Raw genomic sequence first — 16272 nt, 5'->3', positions numbered from 1 at the left:
GTGTCAAGACATAATTGACTGAGTGCCTCAGACCAGTCCAGGCTCTACTGAGCCCATCAGGGCAGGAACAATGAGGTGGCACCTCGAAGGAGGAAGGCTATTTCTAAGGCTCATGGTTGATGGACCACACTCACTGTGATTATCATTTTAATTGCAAGGCCACCACCACCTTATATTCAGGGTGCAGATTTCAAAGACCACAAAGCACTCTGCAGGCTTTAAAAAGAGACCCTGGAACAATTGGTTTCAGACCAGAAGGAACGCATTATGATATCTTTCTCTTTTGGGCTCCACGTTGCAATCAAATGTCCCAGAAAGGACAGCTCTGACCCTCTGTGTCAAGGTCTGACTCAGATCCCACCTCCTCTGGGACCTTTCCCCAAACCCATAATCATTCCCATTCTCTCACGTGATCCGCCTCCATGGTCCCACCCGCCCCCACCAGAACCCCTTCTAGAACTCACCGCTCCTACCTCTGATTTGGCAAAAAAAAAAAAACAAAAAACCACAGAATTCTGACATCTCTTCCCGTAGTGTTTTGAGATGAAAATACCTTCACACTCTGTGTTACACTCCCAGTGGGCTGCTTCTTTCTTAGCGAGCAGGAAGCGTGTCTCGTTCTCTGTCGTGGTCCCTACAACTGCCACCATGCTCTGCCCGTTGGCGAAGTTTTTGCACGCATTGTCCCTTGTGCTTGGCACATTTGTAACTCAAAATATCGCCTCAGTTAGGTCCAATTTTGTGAGCTTTCCAGAGTAGAATGCTCACAGCTTCTCTTTTATTTTTCAGATTAAACAACATACTTAATATAAAGCTCTTGTATCAGGCACACAGGAAATGCTCAATATGTGTGATCTGTTCTCACGGCTTAACACCCATGATCATTACCAACCTGGGGTTCATGGTTTGACATACAATGACCAAAGCCAAGATATGTCAGCCCTTTTTGTTTTGTTTTGTTTTTTACGACAGTTATATTGAGGAATAACATACGCAGTAAAGTCTATCCTAATGAGTGGCCAGTTCTCTGAGTTTGGAGAACCAGGTACAATTACCATACAGTTTCCTTAGCCGTAAATTCTAGCATGTTATAATCTGGAGCTCTTCCTCGTGTGGTCTCATGCACACTTCCTTAGAATACCCTGCAACTGCTTCCAGAAAAATGCCCTTTTCCCTCCTCTTGGCTAGTCTAGGAGCCATTTCCCAAAGTGGCCCTGACCTTGGGTAGCATCTCTCCGAGGAAGCAAATCCAGAGTCAGAACAAAGCTTCCCCACAGTCATCGGGGTTGGTGTATTTCTAGAGGCCCCACTTAGTTGCAAGAACACGAGAATGTGGTTGGGTCATAACAAAGCGCATTTGGATAACTGAAATTTGGCGAGAGGCAAAGCAGGCCGGTAGGGCACAGTCTCTCTGTGTGCACAACGCTCACAGTTGAGTTCTGTCCCCTTTGGCTCATCTGTGGGTGGGACAGGTAGAGTCGGGGGGAGCATGGGCTACAGAGCATTCGGGGCCTCTCTGAGGGCAGGGACAATGTCTTAGCCTGACTTACGTCCCCAGCAGTTCGCATAGCTCATATTGGTATCTGTTGAGTGACCTTGTAAGTGCTCGTAGGTCACCATGGGGTGGGACCATGCCATCTTGGGGCAGACCTGTCCATCACTCATTGGTTTCTGAAGACAGTGGGGAGAAGCCCCCCGGGAGGGGCCCTGTCTCTGCTCTCCAGGGGGCCCTCGCGTCCATCCCCGGTGACATCAGCAGCCCCCTCACTTCTGTGCTTGCAGAACTACTTTGAGAGCTACCTGACCATCGCCTCCACCGTCTCCTCTGTGCTGTGCCTCATGGCGAACTTCCTGCTTGTCAACAGGTAGGCCACGTTCCTTCCTCCGCCAGCCCCCGCCCTTCGCCTCCAGCCATCTCCACGCGCCTCTCGCTCCCAGCTGCTGCTTTTCTGCCTGCTCCAGGGGCAGCCCCCCAAGTAGGAGGCCTGCAGGGAAGACTGAGAGATCAGCCCGGCGACCTGGGGCCCCGCCGAGGGAAGCTGGGGCAGGGAGCTGGACTTTCACTTCCCAGCCACACGCTAGGACACTGGGTCAGCAGCCAGTGGGAGGCATGTGGGGACCCGGCCCTTCCTCCTTTCCCATCTGGGGTGCCTGTGTGTCACCAGCTGCCTGGGCTACAGACGGGGTGGCCCGAGGCCAGCATGTGGATGGCAGGGGTGGGCCCCGGGGGGCAAGGCTTGTGGAAGCTGGTCTTCCAAGCATTTTTTTTTTAAGATTTTTAAAGTGTATTTATTTTAGAGATAGATAGAGATGGGGAGAGCCAGGGGGGCGGGGAGGAGCAAGGGGGAGAGGGACAAGCAGACTGCACTGAGTGCAGAGCCCGACGCAGGACTTGATCCCACGACCCTGAGATCATGACCTGAGCTGAAACCAACAGTCAGACACTTAACCAACTGAGCCACCCAGGCGCCCCTCCAAGCATTCCTGAGAGTGTGGGAAGTTAAGAGCCTGGCACCCCACAATTCTGGCTCTCTCTCCATGGAATGGCTCGTGTTGACTGCTCACAGAGGCTCGGTGGGGACCTCCTGAAACTGTGTTAGAGTGGTGGCCGGGAGAGAGCCCCAGGGCTGTGCTGTGGAAGAAGGAATGATGTAGGAGACAGCCGGGCAAGTTGGCATGGCCCTTAGAACCCACCGGGGGACTCTTGCCATCCATTCTCAATTTAGGTTTGCAGGAGCACCAGCCCTAGCTACTTTGCCCACATTTCCCCTAAGCTACCACCAGGAACCTTCTCTGGGCACAGCTGCCTGAAACCTTAGATCCCTGATGGCAAATCAGTTCAACTCCGCTAACTTCGCCGTGCCGGCCTGGATCTCTGGTGGAACAGGACTCCAAGGCAGGTCTGGCCTCAGCGAGTGTGCTGCGATTGAATGGTGGTGTCTGCTCTGAACATAGGAGGAGATAGGGCAGCATGTGGGCTAAGCCTGGATAGACCGGTCCTTCCAAACATTATGCTATGGGGCTATTGCAGTTATCTGTCGTGGCATTCAATGATCCCCAAGCGTGGTCGTGGGTTAAAACACTAACAGCAATGAGTATGTCTCATGCTCTGGGCATCATCAGGCTCAGTTGGCAGCTCTGACTTGCTGCCTCTGATGTGGCTGCAGAAAGCTGGGCTGGGCTGGAGCTGCTGGCCCTTCTCCAGCACCCATCTCCTTCTCCTCTCTTCTACCCTCCCCTCCCCTCCCTGGGGTCTCTTGTACGTTGGTCTCAGGTAGTAGGACTTTTCGTCTTGTGGCTGAAGAGCATGTGCTCAAGAGAGCAAGGCAGAAGCTACGTGGCTTTTGTGACCTAATATCTGCAGCCACATGGCGTCATTATGCCGGACTCAGCAGGGCCAGGCACTCCCCAAGCCCATTTGGTTTCAAGGAGACCTAGACCCACCTGTCAACGGAAGGAGAGGCAAAGAATTTGCACCCATTTTAAAACCAAAGTGTAGGCCGTAAGGGCGAAGAGCAGAATGGGGCCCAGATGGCCTGAGGGCCTTGTGACCCCAATCATAAACCAGCTGACCCTAAACCCGCCTCCTCGTGCCTTCCTCTGGCGCACGGGGCTACCCTCAGTGTCCTCGAACAAGGGGTGACGCCTGGTGACACACAGTAACCTGAGAGGGAGGCCGTGACATTAGCCGCTCTCCAGGCGGAAGCCAGGACTACACCCAAGACCACAGGACCAGTGAAGGGAGGCCCAGGTGATGCTGTACCTCCTCTGTGGTCCTGAGATCCTGCAGGCCAGAAGCCAGCCTGGGACAGTGGTCAGCAGGGGCAGGGAAGGTCGACCCTCAGGACACTGGAGTAGTGCTTCCGAGCGCTCGTACCCCTTAGAGCTTTGTCTCCTTTAATCCTCCCAACAGCCGGAGAGCAGGCGACTCGGTACCTGTTGTATGGATGGGAAGATAGGCTCCCTGAAGTCACATGGCCACTAACAGGGTGAAGCCAGAAGGGAACTAGGACCCTTCTCACCCCACACTTGTACTTGGAACCTCTGGGTCCCCCAGCCGTTCCCTGCGTCCAGAGCCACACCTCAGAGCCTTCTGATGAGGGTCTCTGCCCTGTCTTCAGGAAGCTGGAAGGAAGGAGGTAGTAAAGGAGGTCTAGGTCTGTCCACAGTGGGGACAGTGGACCGCCCAGGCAGCCACCCTCCCAAGGTCAGGCAGGCTGCTGGCTCTGAAGGCTCAGCATTATAGGGCATCTTCCAGAAGGTTCAGCCCACCCCAGGGCCTACCCTTGCCCTCTCCTGCCTATGGGAGAGGGGCGAAGGCAATGTGGGGAACGCTCATGGGCCTCCATCTGTTTCTGGGTTGTGGGAAGATGGTTTGGGGCTAAGCTGTTTTTTATTGAATGTGCGAAATTGAAATGTCTCCTTTTTTCCCCTCCTGGAGAACCCTGGCTTTCTCTGACTGGCTCATCCATAATCTCCAAGTGTTTTATTATGTTAAATCTGTAGCATCATAAATACTTATGAGGAGGATTTACATTTGAGAGACTTATGAAGAAATCAGCCCCCTGGGGTCCTGAGTCCTCTCTAGCAAGGGGGTGGGGAGCCGGCAGCCCTCTCCCAGAATCTCACACTCCTGTGGCCTGCCCCAGGGTCCCAGGGGCTGACGCAGTCACCACGGCCATCCCGTTCCAGAGCAGAACCACTGACACCAGGGCAACGCTTGTCTAGACTTTCTCTACCATCGTAATGGCACCGCTGTCCCCTGGGCCACTCTCCCAGTCCAGGGGGAAGAAGCAGAGCGAGGCCAGCATGCCCCCATTACGGCGTGTGGGGTGGGCTTCATGCGGCATGTTTCATAAAGCCTCGTGGGCATTGAAGAGAGCCCCACGCAAGGTCCCTGAGGACCTGGGGCCCAGGGATGAGGCTCAGGCGCAGAATGGGTCACGTGGCAGGTAATTTGCGGGCAAGGAGGAGGCCTGTGCAGGCAAGGGACCTGTGGGGACTGCGTTGCTCCTGTCCTGCCTTTGGCACTTACCTCCTCACCTCCCACCACCCTGGGGGTGCTGGGCAAGAAGTCCCCCAGCTCTCTCCAGAGCAACCTTCCTGTAGGGGGCAACTAATTACCTTGTTGTGACAGGACCCAGAGAGCTCCTGGAATGCCATCAGCATTCCTGGTGTGGACTTCGTCTTCACCAGGGCTGGGAGGAGGTAAGGTTAGAGGCAGAGGCTACTCCTAAGGCTGGCTGGAAAGAGCAAGTGTTTCCAGTGGTCTCCCTGCCATGCTTGGGGGGGTCAAGAAGCAGAGAGTCTCCCTGCACTGCTAATAGCCCTTGCCTGTCAGTTTGTGCATCCAGCGGATACTCATCAGTCCCTCCCAGGCCCTGTGTCCGCCCTGGGGCGGGGGGAGAACAAGACAGGGCACTGTCCTGGCAGTATTCCTCATGTCTCCCAGTCTGCCCTGGGCTGCCTTCTTGCCCCAGGGGTCTGGTAAAGCGTTTTGGCCTTGGTCCCCACCCTCTCTCTCCACTTGATTGTCTTAATATTTATAATTGTAAATGGGAACGTTATATTGACCCAGGCTCTGGGCCCTTGCTGGCTCTTATCTTTGGGGTATCAGGCAGCTCCAGCTGCTGGGAGAGGGTGGAGGGCACTGTGTGACACTGTTGAGTGTGTAGAACTACCCAGAACATCAGAGGTGGGCCTGACCACCAGCCTCCAGGGCCCCTGGTGTGCACTTACACCGGATCCCCTGGGCCCCCAGGGGTCCAGGTGCTCTACCTGGCTGCCCACCAGCTCCTGCCCAGGATGAGGCCCCTGCAGACCCCGAGAAGATGCATTGTAGTGTGGGGTTCCCCAGAAACAGCCCCTGGAACAGGGATTTTAAGTGCGAGCAGTTTATTTGGGAGGTGAAGGTAGGAGAATGGAGAGGGGGAAACGAGAGGGGAAGGCAGCCAATAAAGGATGGCTCACCAAACCAGCTCCCACAGAGAGAGACCTAGCTTGACCTGCCTGGGGACTCTGGGACCCAGTGTGGAGCACACACCTGATGGGGAGGGAGCTGGGGTATTTATCCACCCACGCCCCCATTACTGGTTGAAGCCTGCTCTTGGGAGTGTTAATTACCCGTCACTTGCAGCCTGCTTCCGGGTAGAGGGGAGGGTGCATGGGCGGGTCACCCACCAGCTAGAAACCTTGATGTGCCTCTTTGTGTTAACTTGCACTCTTGTAACAGACAACAGAGACACAAAAAGGATTTTCTCATTCTTTACGTGGAAAATTGAAGTCAGGGCTGCCTCCACACATTGCTAGATCTAGGGGATTACATATGTCCCCAGGGCTGTCCTTCTCTTGCACTGTCCCTGGGCTCTGTGTGTGTCTGCCTGGCTTCATCCCAAATGTGGTCTCTCTCCATGCAGCCGGCCAGGTGGCAACCAGCAGCCCCCAACACGGTCGTGGCAGAGAGGGCACTTCTCCCCACCTTCCAGCCCTGGAGAGCCCTCACTGGCCCTGCCTGGCTCACGTGCTAATCCCTGACCTAATTCAGCGACCCGCCCCGTGGCATGGGACACTCCAGTCACCCCAGACCCAGTCATCATGTGTCCATCATCTGTGGCTGGGTCAGGGGTGGACAATATGGCCGGCCACCTCGCCAGAACAACTTGATGTGGAAGAAAGAGTGTTCCTCAGGGAAGGGATGCTGGCAGGCGAAGCCCGCATGCCCACCCTGCACCCTACTCTGAGGGTCAAGCCTTGGCACTTAGCAGGTGGACCAGGCCCCCCAGGGTAGGGCTCCGATTCCCTCCGGCTTCTGCTCTCAATCTCACCTGCAGCCCGAGGCTAGCCGCACCCCCTCTCACCAGACGTGTGCACTCACATCCCGGCACACCTTACACTCCAGCTTCGGTGCCACCTCCAGAAAGACTGTGCGACCCCCGGGCTGGGTTTTGGGCCCCCTCGGATGCCCTGAGGCCCTCCCACTGTGCACACTAAAGCAAAATGCCTGGCCCTCGTCTGGCCAGGGCCCGGGTCATCCCACACAGTGCTTGACACACAGGAGTTGCCCAACACACGCTTGTGGAACAGGCGCTGGAGAGAATGCATGTTAGCAGACAGCCCTGGGCGGAGGCTCAGCCGACCTGGGTTCTCCCCCCTGCTCCCCACGGACTCACGCCGCGACCTTGAACTGCCTCCTCGCATCCTCAGGCTTCCGTCTGCCCCTCACACAGCAGAGGCGACCCCCGCTCTCCCCCAGCGAGGACCAGAATGAAGATCAGAGAAAACTCAAGTTAGCCTGGAGCCACAAAAACACTTTGAAAAACCCTTGCTTCTCATGCTCATCATTTCACACCTATTTATGTACATATATATGTAGATACTTTTTTTTTTTCTTTTTGCCTTTCAGGTCTTTCTTTTTTATAATTTTTTTTTTTTTTTTTTTTTTTTTTTTTTTTTGGCGTGTGTAACTAATCTGGCTTTCCTCCCAGCCCCCACCCACTGGTTAGCAGGAAAATTAACCAAACATCCAATCCGGCTTAAAGCTTAGTCTAATCTGATGATTTAAACAGCCCCTTTCAATGATATTCTCTCTCCCTGGAATAAAAATGTGCTGTTTGCAGGAGAGCCAGCCTTCTCTGCTCCTCCCTTCAGGGCAGTGTCTGGGCGGTTGGGGGCCGGGAAGGGCGTATGGTTTGTGCTGCTGGTGGGGGGCTGGGGGCCGGCCCTAGGCTGCGCCGGCATCAGCGGCTGCCCGTGGCTACTGAGACATGACAGGAGAATCCTTCTGCCCTGGCCTGTTCTGCACCACACATATTCCCTTCCTTGGGGTATTGGGCAGTTCCAGCTGCTGGGAGAGGGTGGAAGGCACTCAAGGAAGCAGAGTGTCCTTCTGAGAACACAGACTGGAGCCAGCCCTCTCGGGGTCACAATGAGTGACCTTGAGCAAGTTCTTTAGCATCTCTGACCTCAGTTTCCTTCCCTGTATGTGCGGGATAAGTAGGAGGGCCTGTCTTACAGGGCTGGTGCGAGAACGCAACAAGTCAGCATGTAGAAACATTCCGAAGAGTACTTAGCACAAATTACGTACTATCTGGGTAATTGCTATATGATGATGATGATGATGATTTTCTGCTCGTCTCCCTCCTCCCCTCACTGCTAAGTTTTGCGAGAAGGAAACCCCGAGGGTGGTTGCTTCGTTGAAACACTAGGCAAAGCCAGTGGGAGCTCAGCTCTGTGGTGGGGGAGCAGGGGCTTGAGAGCCCTCCTGTCCTGTCCTCGAACCTCACAGCAAGATGAAAAGAAGCAATATCCGCCGAGCATTTGCCCTGGGCTGATATTGCCCCCTGCACTCTGCGCACACCCCTCCAGAGACCCTTACAACCACCCCTGCAGGTGGGTCCATTCTCCTCCCTGCTATACAGATGCAGAAGCTGAAACCGGAGAGATTGAGTTACTGACCCAGGGTCACACAGGTAGTGAGCTAGGAATGCAGGATTCAGGCCCAGGCCTCCCGGCTGCAGTGTCCCTTAAGAACCTTCACCACCCGTGGCCCGGCGTGGGAGGCCCAAGGGGATCTCTGACCGCTTCTGGCATCCCTCCCTCCCCCCACAGGGTTCCGATTCGTGTCCGTGTGCTGGCCTCGCTGACTGTCATGCTGGCCATCTTCTTGGTGATGACCGTGCTAGTGAAGGTGGACACCTCTTCCTGGACCTCTGGCTTCTTTGCTGTCACCATTATCTGCATGGCGATCCTCAGCGGCACCTCCACCATCTTCAATAGCAGTGTCTTCGGCATGACCGGCTCCTTCCCCATGAGGAATTCCCAGGCACTGATATCAGGTGAGAGCCAGACTCCAGACGGCCCACCAGGTCAGTCTACCTGGGGGTCATGCGGAGGAGCCAGAGGTGAGCATGCAGCGACCCTTCCAGAAAAGGCAGCGAGTGTTAGCTATATTTCCACTATCTATTTTGGGGTAACAAAGCACCCCAAAACTTAGTGGCTTCGAACAATAGCAGTCAGTTCTTTGGCTCACAGATCTGCAGTCCGGGCAGGAGTCGGCAGGGACAGCTCCCCTCTGCTCCGCACGGCATCAGCTGATAGAGCCCAACAGGGCTGGAGACCCGCTCCCGAGAAACTCAGCCAGGCCGGGGCCGGGGCCGGGGCGCTCCACTCTGCCGGGGTCTTGGCACAGCTGGGTGGGCTTCCCCAAGGCATGGTGCCTGGGTCACCAGAGCGAGCATCCCAGGAGACCCAGGCAGAAGCATTATTTCCTTTCATGACTTAGATGTGGAAGCCATTTAGGGCCATGGTCACCAAAGCCACGAGCCCACCCGGATGCGAGGGGGGAGAACACAGACCCACACACATCAGCGGGAGATCATGAAAACCATTCTGTAGGAAGAGCCGGTGGGAGGGAAGCCAGTTGCGGCCACTTTCGGCATCTGTCTACCAAGTGCATCTCCTGAAGCAGCATCGCTTTCTTCCCTTCCTCGTCGTTCCCATGCCTTCTCCTGTCCCCTCCCCCCCCGTTCCCATCCCTCCCCCCCCCCCCCCCCCCCCCCTCCCTTCCCTCCCTCCCCTCCCTCCCCTCCCCTCCCTTCCCTCCCTTCCCTTTCCTTTTCCTTCCTCTTAGCTTCTCCCCCCCTTTCTTCCTTTCTCATTTTATAGAAGTCCTACTGTGTGCCAGGGATACAAAGATGAACAAGACCCAGCCGTTCAGGAGCTGATAGCCTAGCAAATAAACACCTCCATGACCCTGAACTTTGCATTCTCTGGAAACGCAGATGCACGACTTGGGCCAACCCCTTTGGCTGAAGTTTGATGCTGATCCTGAGCCCGTGGTCCAGGCCTTTAGCAGCTCTGTTCCCTCGCTCAGATGTCCCAACAAGATAAAAAGGAGGTGGGTCAGTAAGAATCTGTGCTTTTGCAGAAGACCACCATCCCTTAATGCCAGACTGGGGACTCAGCTGCTGTGTTCGGTGTCCGGGCACATCCCTGTTGCATGAAGGAGTGCTGTAAGCATTTGTCCACTTGAGAAGAATTTCACTAGGAATCTCTTCTGTGTCCATGAATTAATAACACCAGGCAGTATGTGGCAGGGATGACAAATACCTGGACAAGTGTGCATCCCCTCTCCACGCCCGCACCAGTGCCAGACATCACTAATAGATCCGTATCTTTCCTCCTAAGCCTCCTACCCCTTCTCAACTCAGCCCTGGAGGTGTTCCTACCTGCAGATCAGAGTTCAGATGTGAGCTCAATCTGTTTGCCATTTTGGACATAAGATTAGGCTTCTGGCTCTACCCGGGGAAATCCTTGGGTCTAAAGTAAAATAAAAGTGGACCCATTGCTAAGTTTCTTGAGTACAATCAATATGCCCCTAGCAGGGCTTTGAGAAGGACATGCCTAGCCGGAGGGAAATGGCCTGCGAGCATTGGATGTCATCTCTTCTGTCACCCGAGTCGCAGAGAGAAGCTCTTGTCCCCTCAACTGCCTCCATCCTGCCAAAGGATGTATTTTTCATTACAACCACATTGCTGGCTACCTGTCTAGGAGCCAGTGACCAAACACACCATTTATGCTGGCAGGGGGCCCTTCGGGTTCATCTGGCCACCTGTGAATCTTCTCAAAAAGGGAACTCTCCTGTGAATGTTTCAGAAAGTCCATTTTTTCAAAGGTTGAAAAGTCCGGCTCTCGCACTTCCGTATTGATTACCCTGGGGCCCTAAGCCAGTGTCCTCACTCTGCGGGGGGGAGAGGGGGAGGTTGAGCGCCCCTCACCCTGGAAAATCCGAGGTGGCCCCGGCTCCCAGAGGCCCCACCGCCACCTCCCTAGCCTCCGTCATTTCTCGTCCAGAGGAGCCCATCTGTGAATTCTGCGAGTGTAGGCTTGGGAGGAACAATTCATTTGTTTTGTGCTGGCGTTTTTTTAAACCCCTCATTTGCATGTATTTCCATAACTGATGAGATAAAAGTAGGGAGTCATGAAAGATGAGCTCCCGGAGGCCTGGTTTGTTGTTGATGATAATATTGTAAATTCCCTACAAGTTGAGGAGAGAGAGAGCGAAATCAATAGGCAGTGATGTTAAGATCTGTTCCTCAGGGTAGCCGGCAAGTGTCTTACTCAAGTTGAGCTCCAGTTCTTCCAAAACACCCAGGTGGGGATTACAGCTTCTCCGAGGTTGGCGAGGAGTTTACCCTGTTGTTGCTACTTTGATGTAGGAAGGACAGAAATAGCCGAACACCTAACTGGGGATCTGAGAGGATTCATAGGCACTTCTGTGTGCTGGGCACCTTTCTGAATGCTTTCCGGCTCAGGATCCTTTTTATCTTCGTAAGAGCCCTTTGATGTGGGTATTACTCACATCCCCATTCTACAGATGAAGACATGGAGGCACAGAGAGGTTCAGTGACTTGCTGAAGGCCACACAGCCGGAAGCGGTCAAACCAGGATTGGATTCAGATGTTCTGGTTCCAGAGTCTGTGCTCTTTGTCACCACTGCGCTGACTTTGAAATCTCTGCCATCCTTTCAAATCCCGATGCCGGGCCCTGCCCAGGCAAATGAAGCTCAGCCCCAGCGCTGTCGGGCAGAGTGTGGGCGAGGCCCTCAACCGTTGCTCTCCGCTCCTGCTCGTGCGACACCAGGCAGAAGGTGCCACCTGGTCGGGGCTGCATGACCATGACAGGGCCGTCCCTGCCCGCGCAGGCCGGTTTGCTGGTTGCAGTCTGCGGTTTGCCACCTCCTTGTCTCGCTGAGAATCAGTATCCTGGTCCTCGAATGCGGGCAGACGCGTTCATTCAGCCCGGCAGTGCAACATACCCACCAGGCCTCGGGGGACGGAGAGGACACAAGTATTAGCCCCATTTTCCGGGCAAAGAAACAGAGACGGAGAGGAGTAAGTGATCTGGGGGCATGCACAACATGTCTGACCTCTTAGTCTTGCCCAGCACAGGTTGACTAGCCACGGCTGTGAGGGTTCGACAGAAAAATAAGGCACATCCCCCCCGCCCCCCGCCTCCCAGAAGTGACGGTGTGATTGTGGCAAAGAAGGGGACCGGTACTTGTTGAAAGCCGACTGTGTGTTGGGCCCTTTCCGGACATTCAGTCCTCAGAGCAGCTATGCAAGGCAGGGCTTGTTAGCGCCATTTTATAGACCAGCAAACTGGGGCTCCAAGGAGTCACGTTAGCCCCCAAGTCGCAGCAAGTGAGCTGCGGGGTCAAGGGTCAGATGTACATCCGTTTGGCGCCCAGAGCCATGGATGCACTAAGTTGTGCCGCCTCCTCTGTTGGTAGCAGTGAATGGTGGTGGCACGGAGTCACATGGGTCACATGGCAAAGCCCTTGGCGAGAGAGCATTCCATGTGGGAGGGCGGCTGCATGCATGTGAGTGTGAGTGTGTAAGACTGTGATAGCACAGCAATGTGTGTGTGAGAGAGAGAGTGTATATGAGAAAGCGTGAGCGCGTGTGTGTTGTGCGCACACCCGCGTTCACGTGTGTATGTGCCACACCTCCCGTGGGGTACAAGGTCAGTGCCCTGAGCTCGCGGGTGGGCGACATGGTGGTTCTGTTGCTCCGAGCCATGGGAGGGCCTGTGCTAGAACATTCCCTGAACCTCTGGCCCACTTTGGTTGGTAGGTGGTTTGGGCTGAGGGCACAGGAGAGGGCTCTCTGAGAAGTCCCGGCCCTGAATCTAAAACTGCTGACTCCACCAGAAGGGCAGTAAAGAGAAATGGAGGGTCCAGGGTCGGAGGTGGAGGAAGGTGGGCCCGCCCGTCCCGGTGACAGGCCTGTGCTCTCGGCAGGAGGAGCCATGGGGGGCACCATCAGTGCCGTGGCCCTGCTGGTGGACCTGGCGGCGTCCAGCGATGTGACGGACAGCACCCTGGCCTTCTTCCTGACGGCGGACGTCTTCCTGGGGCTCTGCGTCGGCCTCTACCTGCTGCTACCCCGGCTGGAGTACGCCAGGTGAGGCCCGCCCTGCCGTCGGGCGGCCCCCAGCTCTGCTTCTACCGGCCGGACCTGCTTGCGGTCTTCCCTTAGCTGTGGCCTGGTTGCTTTCTCGCTTACTGCGCATCTCCCCACTGGGGAGAGAGGCCCCCCCCACCGCCCACCACCACCACCACCACCACCACCACCACCACCACCACCGGGGCAGAAATGGTGTGGATTTTGTTCACTGCTGTGCCCCGGCAGATCCGAGAAGCCGGCTTTGTGCTGCACCCCCCGCACGCCCCCCAGCAGCTGGAGTTTGCCAGGTTTTGAACAGGGAGGGGCAGGGAGGGCAGGCGCCCGAAGTGGGACTGAGGAATAATAGTGATGAAGAACAGCTCCATTCGCGGAGCACCTCTGCCGCTTCCGCACTGTGCTCAGCCCGGCCTGATGAGCCATCTCTCCTCTGGGGCTCAGGCACCTGTTCCTCGTGGGGTGCGGCACTACGGTGCATCACAGCCGGCCCCGTGCGCACACGAGAACCCCGGCTTGGCTCCGCGAGGTCGAACGACGTGCCTGAGCGCCCCCTTGGCCCCAGAGCTGCGTTGTGCTCACTGTCTCCCCAGGCCTCCCTCCCCCTGGGGGACCTTTTCTCTCACTTCAGCCTCTCTCATGCTTTCTCTCTCTCATCTCTCCTTTTTCTTTGTGCTTCTTGCTGCTCTTTTAACAATAGCCCTTAACTTTTTCTCACATTTTATTCTTTGCAAGGCGTTTTCCAATCCACTGTTGTATTTGATGTAGGAGAAGCAGGAATTATTTGCCCCTTTCTACAGGTGAAGAAGCGGAGCCGGAGAAGGCCAGGGGGCCAGCCTGTGGCCGCCCAGGGGGCCAGCCGGCTGAGCTGGGGAGGCCCAGGCCCTGGCTCTGCCCTTTCCCACAGGGACCCATGTTGTATGGTGGCCCTGAGCTCAGCGGTTTATGCCTGGGTGTCTTTCTTTCACTTCTCATGTGTGACAACTGTGTGCAGTTGTTACCGTCCTTCCGCATTTTACAGATGAGGAAACCGAGGCTTTGTAAGTTAATAGACGTGCCCAGGCTGCTCCCCTGGTGAGTCGCAGACCGGGGTTTGAACCCGGATTTGTTTCCACAGCTGTGTCCTTTGCACCATGTTTGAGTCATGGAACGGACAGAAGGCAGGAGGGTCCCAGTACTCCTGCCGTTTCCCTGTGTCCTGTTTCACGGTGCTTCACATGGGTCTATCTCCAGTGGGGTGGCCAACCTTCCTCGTTTGCCTGGGACTGAAGGGGTTCCCAGGATGCGGGTCTTTTGGTGCTAAAACCAGGATAGTCTCAGCAAATGGGACAGTTGGTCACCTTAGTTTCCAGTCTCACTTTCCAACTGAAATCCTCATAAAATCCTTCCCAGCTGAGCCAGGGGCTATGCCGTCCCATGGAAGCTTCTCCTTCTTTGCTGATTAACACTTTGGTCAAGACTTCTAGGTTTACAAAAATGCATCTGAGGAAGGAGCTTTGGAGACAGCCGTGCTCCTGGGGCTGCTCAAACTAAATCATAGTTAAAAGGGAAGCCCACAGGGGCTGCCCCCAGGATGAATGGAGCCCCAGGCCATGGTGGGGTGGGGGGAGCTGCTGGCTCCAGGAGGGCGACATGAGACAGATGTGGAAGAGCTTGATGAGGAAGAGCTTTGACCAGGGCACCTTGGGGTGGAGGCCTCTCAGAGCTGACTTCAGGCTGGGACCTGCCACTGAGTAGTGGGGGAAGTAAGAATACTCCTTTCCCTAAAGAGCGGTTGTGGAACAAGACAGAGTTCAAGGCTGCAGTGCCCAGCTGAGCATCACACAGAAAAGTGGCTCGGAGGAGGAGCCGTCCCAGCAACTTGCTTATTACCCGTAGGCGCTTAGGATGGGTGGCTTGGCAGGGGGCTCAGAAGCTCGCAGCTGCAGCACCCCTCCATCTTACAGAGGAGGAGACTGAGCCCAGAGAGGGGCGTGCCTGGCCTAAGGTCACATGGGGAGACAGAACGGGGGCTGATACCAGAAGCCAGCCATCACTGAGCTACTGTTCTCCCAACCCCACACCAAGCCTTCTGTGTGAGGTGTGGTCATGCAGTCAGCCTATGTCTCCTGGCTTTCAGCACCTGAGGCCCAGAGAGGTTGAGTGACTCAGGCAAGGTCACACAGCAAGACGGTGAGGCCAGGTGACCCAAGCGTCTTCTACTGTGGTCAGAGTAGCAGAAATGGAAAATATTGATAATATTCAGTGTTGAGGATATGGGGGGAAAGACACCTTTATAGACATATTAGTTATAATTATGTTTTGAAGGGTTACTCTGTGCCGGGAGATTTAGCTGGAAACAGGCAAACATGGTCCTTCTATCGAAGGAGCCAGATGATAAACCAGAAACTAACTCGATGGTTATAATTTGTGGTCAGTGTTTTTGAAGAAACCAACGACTGTGTAGAGATTAACAGGGCAGGTGACACTGGAGATGGGGCAGGTGAGTGGTACAGAGCAGAGACAAATTGGTCCGACCTATTTAGAGAGCAATTTACTTGACAGCTATCAAAATTTTAAAGATACAAACGTTTTGCTCCAGAAGTTCCTCCTCTAGAAATCTGCTCTACTGAAATACATACAGGTGCAAGGTTGTATGTGTGGGACTACTCATTGCACCATTATTTGTAGTAGAGAAATTGGAGCTAACCTTAATGTCCGTCAGTAAGGGAACGGTTAAATTGTATATGCATACAATGAATATTAAATCATATGCATACAATGAAATACACTACACAACAGAGGGGCATTGGGTCATGTGTCTCCATGTTAAAGGTTGGCCACGAGATACTGTTCTAGACGCGATTATGTGCACGCATGTGTATATCATCGTCAAGGATGTTATTTGGGCTGCTAGGTAATGCATTTATATACTGTATTTAGGAATTGTCCTGTTGCAGAAAGTTTTACGATGTGTGTAGTTTGATCCCACTTTTGCTTAAGAAACAGAACTAGGAAGGACACGTGGTGGGGGGAGTGGGGGTTTTTGCACATCCGTAGGGCCATAGCCGCCAGATTTTTAACCATCAAGACCCCTAAGGAGTGAGACCAAACAGAGGGGGCAGTTAGTGCTGCTTCCCTCTGTCTCTGCTTGTGGCCAGCCTTTCAGGCAGCACCAGGATGGGCAGGCCAGGGACTGTGGGGGGCTCCCCGTGGCCGCCCCGAGACACGCATGTCTGAGGGCTCCCTGAGGCTTTGTGTACCAGGCCTGTAGGTCCCCTGCCGTGTCCCTGGAAATCCCAGGTGAGCCTGCTTTCCGGGGTCCTCTGACCAC

At 54.9% G+C, this 16272-nt stretch overlaps 1 protein-coding gene across 3 annotated transcripts in view; it reads left to right on the top strand.

The window, feature by feature from the left end:
- Positions 1–16272, top strand: part of SLC29A3 (solute carrier family 29 member 3) — a 49380-nt gene that overhangs the window by 21664 nt on the left and 11444 nt on the right. For 2 of the 3 annotated variants that reach the window (XR_012374222.1, XM_025850188.2), the window contains exons 3-5: positions 1783–1865; positions 8608–8834; positions 12800–12962. Coding sequence is in view for 2 of the 3 variants with exons in the window: in XM_025850188.2 (XP_025705973.2) it covers positions 1783–1865; positions 8608–8834; positions 12800–12962 (473 nt within the window). In the remaining variant the exon portion in view is untranslated. The remainder of the gene's footprint in view (positions 1–1782; positions 1866–8607; positions 8835–12799; positions 12963–16272) is intronic. The other variant, XM_073878858.1, reaches the window with a different exon arrangement.

The sequence above is a fragment of the Callorhinus ursinus genome, unplaced genomic scaffold, assembly GCF_003265705.2.
Source record: "Callorhinus ursinus isolate GAN/ISIS: 27379988/994484 unplaced genomic scaffold, GSC_fseal_2.0 scaffold31, whole genome shotgun sequence".
Classification (NCBI taxonomy): Eukaryota; Metazoa; Chordata; class Mammalia; order Carnivora; family Otariidae; genus Callorhinus; species Callorhinus ursinus.
The sequence above is the reverse complement of the archived record's forward strand: the minus strand, read 5'-3'. Positions and strand labels throughout refer to the sequence as shown.